This window comes from Tupaia chinensis, unplaced genomic scaffold (genome assembly GCF_000334495.1).
Source record: "Tupaia chinensis unplaced genomic scaffold, TupChi_1.0 Scaffold000217_1, whole genome shotgun sequence".
Lineage (NCBI taxonomy): Eukaryota > Metazoa > Chordata > Mammalia > Scandentia > Tupaiidae > Tupaia > Tupaia belangeri.
This window is the reverse complement of record NW_006159692.1, coordinates 4,027,306-4,040,206: the sequence shown is the minus strand read 5'-3', so window position 1 is coordinate 4,040,206 and position 12,901 is coordinate 4,027,306. Positions and strand designations below refer to the sequence as shown.

Here is a 12,901-nt window from a genome sequence, read left to right as displayed (position 1 = left end):
CTCAGAGTGCCAAATGAGAGGTGTGCTTTGTGATCAAGTACGGTGGCTCTCTCTCCCCTTGGTCTACGTGTCGTACCCCTCGTGATAAAGCCTGACATCGCCGTGGCCTTCATATTCTTTGGCCTGGATCCCTGTGTAGGCTGGAGAGAGACAGCCCTGGAATCCGCTAGGCCACCCCTCGAGTGATCAGGAGCGCACAAGAGCGCAGTCTCAGAGCTGGCGGTTCCCACTCCCGTAGTCCGCGGCCCGGTCTCTGAGAATGCTCTGATGCTTCCACAGGGAGCCCACGTCTCTCGTCTGACTCCGCGTGCTGCATTTCTTTTAAGCACAAAGGTGCCCATGTCTGTGTGTCTTCCTCACATGCAGCGTGGAGTCCTGCACCTCCCCTCTTCTGCCCTTCACGTCTGGGATCGCCGGCTCATCGTTTCTCCTCTCCCGACCTGCAGCGTGTCCTTTCGTCGACCTCCTCGTTTTCCTGTTCTGGGGTTACGGCCTTGCTCGCCCTGCCGCTGTCGGCACCTTCCTTGCGCTCTGGCCTGCACCCTGCATTTGTGCTGCCAGTTTCCGGGCTGGGGTGCTCACTGCACACCTGTCCCTACTCAGTCACCTCGCTGCCCTTGGCCTCATTCCCAGCTGGTCCGTTCTACTCCATCGGCTGAAATCTGCCCTCTGCTTGGCTTCAGCCACCTGTAAGCTCGCCCTCCCTGCCTGGGGGTGGCTCGGTCTCTGGATGGCTTATTTGGCTGTTCTCGTCACCAAAGGGCAGATGGCACCAGAGGTCTGTCTTGGGCTGTCCGTAATGTGACCTTCAGCACATAATTTAGACCGTGTTCAACATGGGCCGATGCCTCCCTTCTCGTCACTACCTTACGGTAGGAATTCTGCCCCTGCGAGTAATTGCCGTCTGCCTGGGGTGGCCTCTTTGGGAACAGGAGTGGTTCATTCATTGCTTTATTTATTTCAGGAGATCAGTCTGTTAACTGCTGTCGAAATGACTGCAGAGAGGAATATTTTCTCTAGTTTGTTAGAAACAATTAAGCCTTGAGACCGGTGTGTTAAAGTGTGGCTTTCTCTTTGTATAGACCGTTCTGAATCTATTATTCCCTTCATCCCCCCTCTGTAGGCCCTGCCCAGGGCCCCACCTCAGTCCTCCTTGGCCTCAGTGGTTCCTGGGTCATCAACACGTGACATGTATTCTTCACCATCCTGGGGCACGGGGCTCCCAACAGGCATGTGGGTATGAGTCCAGGCGTCTGTCACCTGTCACCGGGTAGTTTCCATCATCCAGCCAGCAAGTCCCTTTACAGTCGAGGGTCAGTTTGGCAATGTGATCAACTCTAGGACTCCAGTATTTTTTTTAATTTATATTTAATCGTTTTCTATCTTGACAGCATACAGTATGGTTTTTCAAAGCATGCATGCAGATATCACCGTATACCTCATCTTCAGCTGCTAACTCTCCATCCTCATGGCTGTTAAATGCTTTCTCCCCGAGCCCGCCCTCCCAGCCCCAGTACCTGGGCTTCGTGGTATAGCTGAGTAACAAGGTCCACCAGGTTCGCGTCTCTGGAATATCATGGCTTCCTGATACACTAGGTGTATCAGTGTTAAGGTGTTAACAGAGAAATTAGTGTTTTCAGAAAAATACAGTCAGTTTGGATAGTCAGCTAAAATACCAAGTAATAGTACAGGTGACTGGGATGGCAGAACTACAAATGCTTTGGGAATGCCTTTGAGAAACACGCTCGGGCCGGCAGGTGCCATGGTGGGTAAGGGTGCTGGACTCCCACATGGCTGACCACGAGTCATGGCCCGGACCTGGCGGCTTTGCTTTCTCACTTCCCCTCTCTCTCCCTCTCTCTCCCTCTCGCTCCTTCACTCTCTTGCTCTGTCCCTCTCTGGTCAAATTAAAAAATAAATAAAGTTAAATAATTATTTTTTAAAAAGAAAGGAAACTCTCATAGGCCATGAATTACTTTAGAGAAGAACTGGGTCTTGGTGTCTCACGTTTCTGGTTTCATGTGGCAGCTGGCCCAGCACAGTGGTGCAGGTGGGAGGGCACTGTACACGGAACGCGGAGCCAGTGGGAAGGCTCTAGGTTTCCGTCCTGGCTCTTCCTGATACGCGTGACCCTGGCTGCTTGCCAGGGCTGGAGGGAAGGTCATGCACAGAAGCCCTGTTGGCTGTGCCTCCCCACAGTGAAGGAAATACATAAGCTTTTGAAAAAATATGGCAACAGGCCGGCAGATGCGTAATGGTTACGTCGCTAGACTCCCACGTAGCTGACTGTAGTTCGAGTTCTGGACCCCGTGACGTAAAACTCATGCTGGGTGCATGTGAGTATGTGGCCAAAACTCTCAAGAGGAGACTGGAGGAGAAGGGATTGTGGCTTGGCCATCACCCCCGAGGTTGATTTTTTGCTTTCTGCTTCTGTTTCTTTCTGTCTCGTCAGCAAACACACGTGCCCTATAGCAAAAATCTTTCTGAAACAAGAAAAGTATATGGTAACTAGCAAGGGATAGGCATCCGTAAATATTAGTCGTCTTAGCAAATGCACCTGTGCTAAGCTACCGCCTTTTCTTTTTGTTAATTGCCAGAGGGCGTGTCACTCACCAGAGAGAGAAGGGGAGAGAGGGAGAAGCACCCCCAGATGCGTGGCTGCACACGGCAGTCCCTTCTCCCATCTCCCCGTCTTGTTGGGATCTGGGGCAAGGACACGCATGCGGCATGTGTTTTCCAGTGGAATCTGGCTCCCTCAGCCAGCAGGCCACGGGGTCGGCCTAGCAGCCACTCTAAGTACATAGCAGCTTACACACCGGTGTCCTTCCTGCAGCTTCTCTTGGCTTGTTGCTTAAATCGGCCGAGATGCTGATTGATTGCCGCCCACCCAGGCATGGCCGTCTGTGTTGGAGGGTCACTGAGCCATGGCGTGGCGGCGTGGCGGCGTGGCGCCCTGTCTCCAGAACGTTTTCTGTACACCTTTCGCACGGGTGCTGCAGCCGTCCGCAGCAGGAGTCTCGCTGCCATCGTAGGTATTCAGGGAAGGCCCCTGACAGCACGGTCGCAGTCCAGAAGCCACAGCCTTTATTATTTGGATTTATTCAGTCAGCTTGACTGGTTTAATGTGCAGCCCATAGCAACCTCGATTTTCCAGCTTTCTAGTCAAAATGAAAACTACTGGAAATTGCAAACTTAGGAACGGTGGTTGGAAGGTGTTATTGGAAGTGATGACAGATTGCGGGGTTTTAAAGATGGTGACAGAAAACTGTCCACCGTTCTGTTCTACCTGACGCCACTCTACAGAAGGTTTAGAACGCCTCCTGCTTACGACGGGCAAGGTGGGTGGTACAGCAGCTTTTTAGTTTTGCTATAGGCCGTGTGCACTTAGAGCAAGAAAGAGAAGAAAAGCAAGAAATCACCCCCAAGGGAGGATGGCCACACCACAATCTCTTCTCCATTCTCTTGTCTGGATTTGGGCTTGCATACACATGTGTCCAGCGTGTCAGACCAGGTTCTGGATTCAAACCACACAGCTGGCCATGTGGGATCCGGCCACCTTAACCTCCACACCACCCTGCGGCCCTAGATGGTATCTTTCTTGCAGTCTGATAGCATTCCCAGGGCTCGTGGCTGCCAGTACTGCAGTTCATCCACTTTCTTTCACTGGTAGGAGGCAATAACTCTCTTTTCATTTGGCAACATGTAACATTTTCTATTTATCATTGGGTTTTGGAAATTTTAGCAAGGGATTTTACCAGGACATACCTAGGGTGTGTATTTTTTCTCATTAATACAGACTAGAGCTGCTAGTATTTTATTTTGAGGGATTTTTGCTATAGGGCACATGTGCTTGCCGGAGAGACAGAGACAGAAGCTGAGAAATCACTCCCTGGAGGAATGGCCACACCACAGTCCTTTCTGTGGAGACTAGTCCTCTCTGACAGCTGGATCCCCTTTCCCAGCTTCGGGGGGCTCAGAGCTGGCTGCTAGCACATCCTGAGAAGAGGTGTCTTCCTGGGGTGGAAGCCAAGCAGTCCTCTCCTCCCGGACTGGAGGGACAGCAGCTGCCACCTGTTCCCTGCACGCCAGCTCTGAGCCCCTGTCCTCGGGGCAGGAAGGATTCATTCCACTTTGGGTGCCATCTTTGCCGCCCCAGGAGTCTGCCTGTCCCGCAGCCCACAGTCACCCCAGGGCTACGGCTCTCCTGCTCCAGAACTGTCCTCTGGCCACTTGGGGGAGGCGCTGACCACGGCAGAGCCACCAGCAGGAAGGCCAGACACGTGACAGGGAGCATGAAGTTCAGAGGAGGACAAAGCAGATCCCTCTGGGCCCCAACTTAAGCCACCAAAGGCCTGGAGCTTGGTGGCCAGTGTAGACGCCAGCGATCCTGAACACACGCAGCTGTGGTGGCCTGAACAGAGAGGGGACAGTAGGAATAGCTGGTGTGCGTGCCGGCACCGTGCGGCGCTGTTCCACGCGGTGTAACGCCCTCTCAAAAGGAACCCTGCGAAGGGGAACCCAGCTTCCCGCCAGGGCATGTACGTGGGGACCTCAAGGAGGCCCTGGGAAGAAGGAACTGAAGTATGAGTTTATTCTCGTTCAGACAGCCATTAAATCTGTGTATAGTTTTGAGTTCGGTTTGGTTTTGCTGTAGGGTGCATTGCTCACCAGAGACAGAGAGAGGGAAAGTGAGAAAGCACACCCCGGAGGGGGGGCCATGTCGCAATCCCTTCTCTATTATCCTTTCAGGATTTCAAACACACACATGCACACGCACGCACGCACGCCTGGTAAGTTTTTCAGGCTGCCAGGCCCAGGATTCGAACCATACGATCTGGCATGTGGGATCCAGTGCCTTAACATCTATACCATCTGCTGGTCCCCATGCATAATTTTTTCACAATGCTTGTTTCCATGAACATTTTGAAGACCCCCGCCATCTCAGGAGAAAGAGGCTCAGAGGGGCTGAGAGACTTGCCTAAGATACACAACTACCAATGGGGCCTAGGTTTGATCCCAGCCAGTTCGCCTTAGAGCCACTGTGACCAATACGCCGCAGAGATGCAGGTGAGAGTTTCCTGAGGCCCACTCACTCACTCGGCAGGCTGACAGGGGAAACAGGAAGAGGGGCAGGAGAGCCAGAGTGAGGACACCCCCGAGTCTCCCACTGGAATCGTCTGCCTGGCAGAATGGCCTTGGCCTGGAGCTCATGGCTGGCGGTAGCAGTCTGAGGAGGCCAGCCGCAGGGGCTTCCGGAGGGGAAGGGGGGCCGCCCGCACCAATACGCCGCAGAGATGCAGGTGAGAGTTTCCTGAGGCCCACTCACTCACTCGGCAGGCTGACAGGGGAAACAGGAAGAGGGGCAGGAGAGCCAGAGTGAGGACACCCCCGAGTCTCCCACTGGAATCGTCTGCCTGGCAGAATGGCCTTGGCCTGGAGCTCAGGGCTGGCGGTAGCAGTCTGAGGAGGCCAGCCGCAGGGCCTTCCGAAGGGCAAGGGGGCCAGCCAGTGCCAGCCCACCCTGTCTCCCACCCTGCTGCCCCCCCAAGCACCCGAGCAGAGCAGCCTCACGGTGTGCCCCAGCCTCCGCCTGCACCTGGGCCACCCGCGCCCCCCAGCACCCCTCAGGAAGCTGCATGTCCTTGTCCTTGTCCCAGCCTAGGAGTAGGCCTGGGAAGGGCCTGATCTTGGACTGCCACCTTCGTGCTAGTTCCTCACATGGGGACAGAAAATGGAGGTCAGCCATGTCCCTTTCCTGAGGTCCCAGGCGAGGCAGTGGGGAGACTGGTCGTTGCCATCCCTTCCCTGGTTTTCCTGCCCTGCAGCCTTCCTTCCCTCGGGCCGGAAAGGGCTCCGAGAGGGCCGTGATGAGCGGCGCGTCCACTGCGGCTGCTGACGGGGGAAGAGTAAGATGGAGAGATCCCAAATCCAGAATCCAGCGGCTCCGCCCCCTCTGGCTGCCGCCCCTGCCCTTCCGGTCCCCGGGGTACAGTTCTGGGCATCTGTCCTTTGAAAGTCTTACTGTTAAATGTCAAAGCCACTGCCTCTCAGCAGCTCTCCCTGCAGCCTTGCCTTTCCAGCCCCGGCCTGGCTCTTCCCACAGGCCTGACTCCAGCGAAACCCCACCCCGCCATTCCCTTGATGTTTCCTCTCCCCAAAGGCCGCTGTCCTGTGTGGCCAGAGGCTGCCAGCCCTGGGGGCTCCGTGTGCGTGCTCACATGTACCCTCTGGTGTGGACACTCCACCCGCATGCAGAGGGCACACACGCGTGCACATGTAAATGGCACCTGTTCTGCAGGGATGTAGAGAAAGGCACAGGGAGGGTTAGGGGTTGCCTGGCACCACACAGCCAGCAAGTCCAGGAGCTGGTCGCAAACCTGCACTCAGCTGCCATCTGGACCCCTCGGAGGTCCCAGCCGTGTGGCCCAGCTGCCTTGCTAACCGTGTCCCTGTCTCTCCTCCGTGGGCCCAGGTGGAGGTGAAGCCCTACGTGCTGGACGACCAGATGTGCGACGAGTGCCAGGGCACGCGCTGCGGCGGGAAGTTCGCCCCGTTCTTCTGTGCCAACGTCACCTGCCTGCAGTATTACTGCGAGTACTGCTGGGCCAGCATCCACTCCCGCGCCGGCCGGGAGTTCCACAAACCGCTGGTGAAGGAGGGAGGCGACCGTCCTCGCCACGTCCCGTTCCGCTGGAGCTGAGCCCGGGGCTGACCCCGCCACAAGTACTGGAGTAGATAACGAGGAGGGAAAAGAGAGGGCACTGCCTCAGGGCTTACGGCGTTCTGGAAATCTGTGCATTCGTTCTCGATTTTTAAAGAAGAAATGGGTCTTTTTATTATTATTATTATTTACAGTCATATTACTGAACTCAGTGTCCAGTATAACGCACACCTGCAGAGTGTCTAACGGTACTGATCTGCACTTTGAGTCACACTTTGTCTGCTTGGTACCTTAATTTTTTACACCCGATTTGTCACTCGTGACAGTCTGTAGACTGCCCTCGCCATCAGCAGCCACCGGGTTGGTGGCCGCGATCCCTCCCTTGTTGCCGTGTTGCTGTCGTTCCGACTGGTTTGAACTGGAGCATGCACTTATTTTCAGAAACGTAGAGAGCTGCCCTAGGACAAGACGTACCAAAGGGAACTCGCGAGCAGGTGGCCGAGGTAGCGGACACGTCCCGATCAGCAGTCCTCCGCTGGGTCGTAGAGTAAGGAAACCCTTCGTGAAAATAAGCCGTTAGTCGCTGTCGATTTGACTTGTAAGGATACCTCAGAAGCTGGATCTTTATTTTTCCTCCACGTTTGATTTTGTTTTGCTGAGGACTTTGGTTAGATCTCTTAGTGTTACGTAAATCGATGCTGCAATAGCTTTTGCTGCTATTAAAATGGTATTACTGATACCATAATTCTCTATTCAGGCTAAGGTATCACTTAAAACAGAAACAAAACCCAGCAACACACTTGTGTGGTTTAGGGGTAGAGTCAGCTGCCGAGAGAGATCAGAATAGACTTCAGAAAGCTTCCGTGGAAGGTCGCTCTTTCTGACTGCATGTTTACTTAATCAGGTTGCTGCATGCAATAAATTTTATATCCAATGTCTAGTATAAAACCTTCCCACAATGCACAAATTAAGAATCTATATAAGCTATAAAATACTGATTTAAAAAAAAAAGTTTTTTTTTTCATTCAAAGAATTGGTGATTGACCGGAGGAAGGCATGCCTCAGTAAACGGAATGCTTCGGAACAGGAAGCGCCTATGGCAGAACGACCTATATTACAACCAGTAGAAAACCTAGGTGTAGGATATTCTTCAAGCAAACTCGTCGATGGTAGATGAAGTACTTTGCGGTGCTCTGTTCTATATTGTGCAATTTATTTTATATAGTAAAGTGATTATGTCTAACTGTGATCAAACGTAACTGTTCAAAGCCTCTGTGTCAGACATTGACGAACTCGACAGTTCACAACTGGTATCTTACGAACTAACACATGAGCTCTTAGTTACAACCTCCTAGTTGCTTGCACCATTTTACATAGCTTCAGACCTTATCCAGAAAACCAAAGAGCTCATCTTAGCTTACAGACACTAAGAATATATACAGTACATAGAGATAAGTTGTCAGATTGACAAACTAGACACATTTTTTCCCGAGAGATATGTAACGGGGATGCTAAAGAAATGTCTGTAGCAAAGAAGGCGGCCTGGGCAGAGCTGGCTGTCCGGGCGAGAAACGAACTACTTAATTCCCTGGATGTGTCCCGCAAAGCTTGACTAGAATAGAATAGAAGGACCTGCTCGTCCTTCCGCGGACATTTTTTTAGCATTCACTCGCAGGCTGCAGAGAGTAAGAGGGAAACACGCGGTGATTGTGAGACAGTGGAACTCTTCTTTGATCTTCTTCCTATGTTTTGGAATTCTGGGGACAATCTGACTGGCTATGACACTGCAGAGTAGACTTAAGTCGCTGCGTCTCACGTACTGCGCAGTCCTGGGACTGTCCTAAGTTAATATTGCTTCTCTTCAGTTTTCTTCCGTTTGTTCTCTTTTTCCTTCTGCGTTTAGTTGCGATTACCAGCTCCCAAGCTATCGTTTGTTTTCAAAATGGAAAAACAAAATAGTTTTTTTACTGGATTAAAAATGCTTAGTAGAACCCTCCCCCTTTGAGGTTACCTCTGGGCTTTTTGGTAATAGTGGCTTTTTTCCAGCCCAGGTGTGTTTTTTTCTTTGGTTTTGTTTTTTTGGGTTTTTTTTCCCCCCCCTATGTTCGTGGGTTTTTTTCATCTGTACAAGAAATTTTGTTATGCACTACTGCTTTTTGTATTCTAGACAGTTTTCAAAAGTTGGCTGAAGATTTTTTTGTTTGTTTGTTTTTAAGGAAAAAGGCATGCTTTCTGACTGACATGATCTTTTGCAATACCTCAATTTTGAAATATAGGAAAGAAAATGATATTTTCTAAGTAAGTTTATTCAGAAAAATATATATTAATTTAATTCTGCAAGAAAATGATTTAACAGATGGGTAACTTTATTTTTTTCATGCTTATTTGTGTTTTTTGAAAATGAAGAAGTTAGAGCTTTATAACTATAATATTAAAGATCATATCTAACCTACAGAAATCTACCTAATTATGTGAAAGAAGCAAAACCTTTTGAAGAAGCACCCCTCTCATGTACTAAAAGAACACTGAGATTTTAAAAAGCCGGACGATGGTACAGCAGAAAGCTAAAATGAGGGAGAACACACGGCCGTGAAGGATAGGTTACGGAGGTCAGCTCCACTCGGTGCTGAGGGTTGTGACGAGGTGGTGGAGCCACTTCCCCTTCATTTGTATATTTATAATCAAGGGTTGATTGTGCACGACTGACCAGGATTGTGAAAGAGTTCTTCTGTTTGTATTTTTTTAAAGAGAACTTTTTTAGTTTATTAAATTATAACATGTTCCCTTTTGTTTTGTAAATAAATGTGCCCCCAAGTTGTTAATGTTATATTCAAAGAGAGGGTCCTTCCAAAAAAATTATTTTTTAAAACACAGAGGTGATCTGACCTGCAACGTGACGGGGAAGCCCCTGGGTAACACGGTCCTGTTGTGGCCTTTCCTTGAAGTGACACTTGAACTAGTCGATTTTTTGAAGGCTATAACCTAACCTCGACTATTTGTTGTTATGTGCAATACTGTTTGTACTGTTTGTATAAAAAATAGAAAAAAAAAAAGAAAAGAAAAAAGGCATAAATCTTTATTGCAGATTTATTTTCATTGCAAACTTTAGACATTGTGATTCACTGAAATCATTTTTCTACTGTCAAATATGTACCTTTTCTTCATGCTGGTATTTTTTCAATAGTAATGTAGCCTTTGTACTGAGACAAATTTTCATTGTTATTTTTAGAAAGATTTTTTGCTAAGAAAAAAATTAAACATATTTACATATTTTTCATTTTATTTCGTATTTTCTTTAAGGAGTGCTTTCTCAATCATTAATAGAGTTGTTTCTGGGAGGGACTTTCATATCTGGTCAATGTCATATTATTATTTTGTATTTTTACTTGGAATAAATTAATTTTATGATGCTAATTCTTTAAAAGTTTATTTTTTTCATTTTCAGTTATTTTTGAAGCTAAAACCTTTGTAATATTGTTACTAAAGTGTCTAGTTTTTTGAAATGCAAAGCTTTATGTATTAACTTGCTGATGTGGTTTACAACGATGAGAGCGGTCGGTTATGTAAAGTGACGTGTAACGGACAACTGGGAATAAAATGGCAGAATGAGAAGAACACGTGAGCTTTCGACAAGCCTTTTCCTTTATCACAGTGGTTTAGCGTGAGACCAGGGATGTCACAGTACAGTTCTCTAGGGACGTCCCAGTGGGTTTACACAACACCAGGGCAGCCAGATCCCGGGCCCTCCAGTGAAGTCACCTCCTGGGGTCCCAGGTGGGGAGGACACGCCTGGCTGGGTCAATGGGACGTCTTACTGCTCCCCGCCCCCTCCGTTGTGTCCTGTGCGTGCCTGTACCCGTGTGCGTGCCTGTACCCGTGTGCGTGCATGTGTGTGAGGCCCTGCCACGTCCGTCCGCTGTCCCCGTGTGCGACACTCCTTTGTCCCGCCATTTCTCCATGCGCTCACAGTGGTGACGTCTGAGTCAGAGTCGCTAAGCGGGGCTGGGTGGCCGCCCTGAGGGAGCACGCTGGGCTGTCACCCCTGTACATGGCCACTGCACGTGTCTGCTGCCCGTCCTCACCCTGCCTGCTCCCCGCCCTGGCGCCCTGTCTGCCTGCCTCAGGCGACACTCTGCTGCCCCTGCATGACCCGCCTGCCTCCTGCTGCTGCTTCCCCGCCCCGCCTGGGAGCCCCACTGTTAGGCAGCTGGTGCCAGCACAGGGGCACGAACCCCCAAACCATCCGACTGCAGAACTGGTGTTGGTAAACAGGAGGCCGGTGACCTGCCCCAGACGAGGCGCGTCTGCGAGTGCTCAGGCCTCCCGCTCCGGCCCGAGCGAGGCTGGCCGGTCACTCGGAGACCCGCGTCCGGACTCGGCTCTGGGGAACGCTCTGTGTATTCAGTTTTGTAAATAATATATAGATTAGATCAAGTCGTGATGTAAAATTTTAACCCAAATTGGGTACGACTGGTTGGAATTTTACATTAACTACAAATAAATGATTAGGAACCGAAGAAAAGAAATCACTGGAAAATTCTTGCTTAGTGGTATAAAGATTACGCTTAGATTTTTGCCTATATCTTGTGTTTTCTAGCTTGTTAGTGAGGCATGGCTGATGCAGAGGTACTGCATTTATGCAATTAGCAAATCCTGCTAGTTTTCATTTTATCTATTATATTAGCAACACAATGGCATTTAACTGGGTAAAGCTCCTACCTAAGTATTTGAGTATTGTGACATCTCTACTTGCAAGGTTTGAGTGAAAGATTAGTCACAGATTAGTGAAAAAAAAGTACCCTTTTGTTAGAACTGGCGTAACTGTATGGAGTGTTCCTTTTTCACTAGTTTGTACTGTGTGTCAGCTAACGTTCGTTTTTTTATTATTATTTTCTAATAACCGAACTCCTCTATCTCAGCTGCAGTCGTGTTCCATCTTACCACAGAGTATTTTCTAACCCATGCTGTTGACTTTATACCCCCAATGGGTCAGGAAGTGGACGTGTGATTGCCGCCAGGGCGCATGGCAACCAGTGGGAACTCGGGTGCTACTCCGGGATCACTTCTCCTTTTCTTTCCTGGATATTGTTCTGTCGGGGTATAAAGTACTGGGTCTTTGTATTTTTGCTGTCAAAATAATGGACATAACTTTTAGAGTGTTCACCGCTAAGATCTCTGTATTTGTTTTTCAACTAACAACTACTTTTCAATGTATTGTATCTTTTCTTACTTGTTCTCTTAGCCTGTTTTTTGCTTAGCGACCCTTACTCAGCTTCCGCCGTTGGGGACTCATTCGCTTGTATGGAACCTCAGTACCGTGACTACCCGGGGCTCAATGCAGCTACTGCTTACAACTGCTTAAACTTTGTAGTTTGGACTTCATTTTTTTTTCTGTAACAACAACTTATTAAATCTAGTTGTATGAAGTACCGACACTTGTCATCCTTTGCATCTGCTAAGGAAACGCTTGGTTGGCATCTGGGACAGGGCACGTTGCTAGCTGCCTGATTGGCTGTTTCCCCTCTGGCAAATCCCTGACAGCAAATTAAGTACAAGGGTCAGCATTCCTCGGACACACGTTACACTACGTAAAACGCACAGCGTGTGGGGCCGGCAGGTGGGGGCGTGGTGGTTAAGGCGCTGGACTCCCACATGGCCAGCTGCGGTTCCAGTCCCGGACCTGGCGGCTTGCTTTCCCACTTGCCCTCTCTCACTCTCACTCTGTCCCTCTCTGGCCACGTTAAAAATAAAGTTTTGAAAGCCGCAGTGTGGGATACACAGTGACACACTGTCTGGAACGGTTGCCATCTGAATGCGCTGTCACCTCCGCGTGGGTTCCTGAGGTGTCACTGGGTTTTCAGCAGGTGCCACGGGAAACCGAGTTCCAAAATCACAAGGCAATGGCAGGGTAAGTATGCCACCTTCGCTTCGGGTTTTACACTAGTTTCTCCGCTGATTTCAGAAAATGGGCGTCCTTCAAGTCCCGAGTCGATTTTAGACGTGCAAGCAGGCCTCTGCTAGGTCCAACCAAACCCTTTAGAAAGCGGGCTCGGCCGGCTGCGGAAACCAGTCCCCGGGGGAGCGTCCCGCCCCAGACATTGCACTGGTTCGGAGTGGGGTCTGGGGCCCCTGCTGTAGAGACGGCGGCGTGGGCGTCTCGGGAGGGCCTGCGGGAAGACTGAGCCGCCTGGGTCCTTGGGGAGCAGGCGAGGGGCCCCCGCAGGCTCGGCACCCCGGACC

The 12,901-nt window shown here is 50.1% G+C and overlaps 1 protein-coding gene across 2 annotated transcripts in view; it reads left to right on the top strand.

Moving 5' to 3' along the window:
• The window catches only part of CPEB3 (cytoplasmic polyadenylation element binding protein 3), a gene marked incomplete in the record, with an annotated part of 190,369 nt that extends 180,655 nt beyond the window's left edge, over positions 1-9,714 (top strand). For both annotated transcript variants that reach the window (XM_027771496.1, XM_027771495.1), the window contains 1 exon segment: positions 6,473-9,714. In XM_027771496.1, coding sequence (XP_027627297.1) covers positions 6,473-6,700 — 228 coding nt within the window.
• Between the last annotated feature and the right edge of the window lie 3,187 nt (positions 9,715-12,901).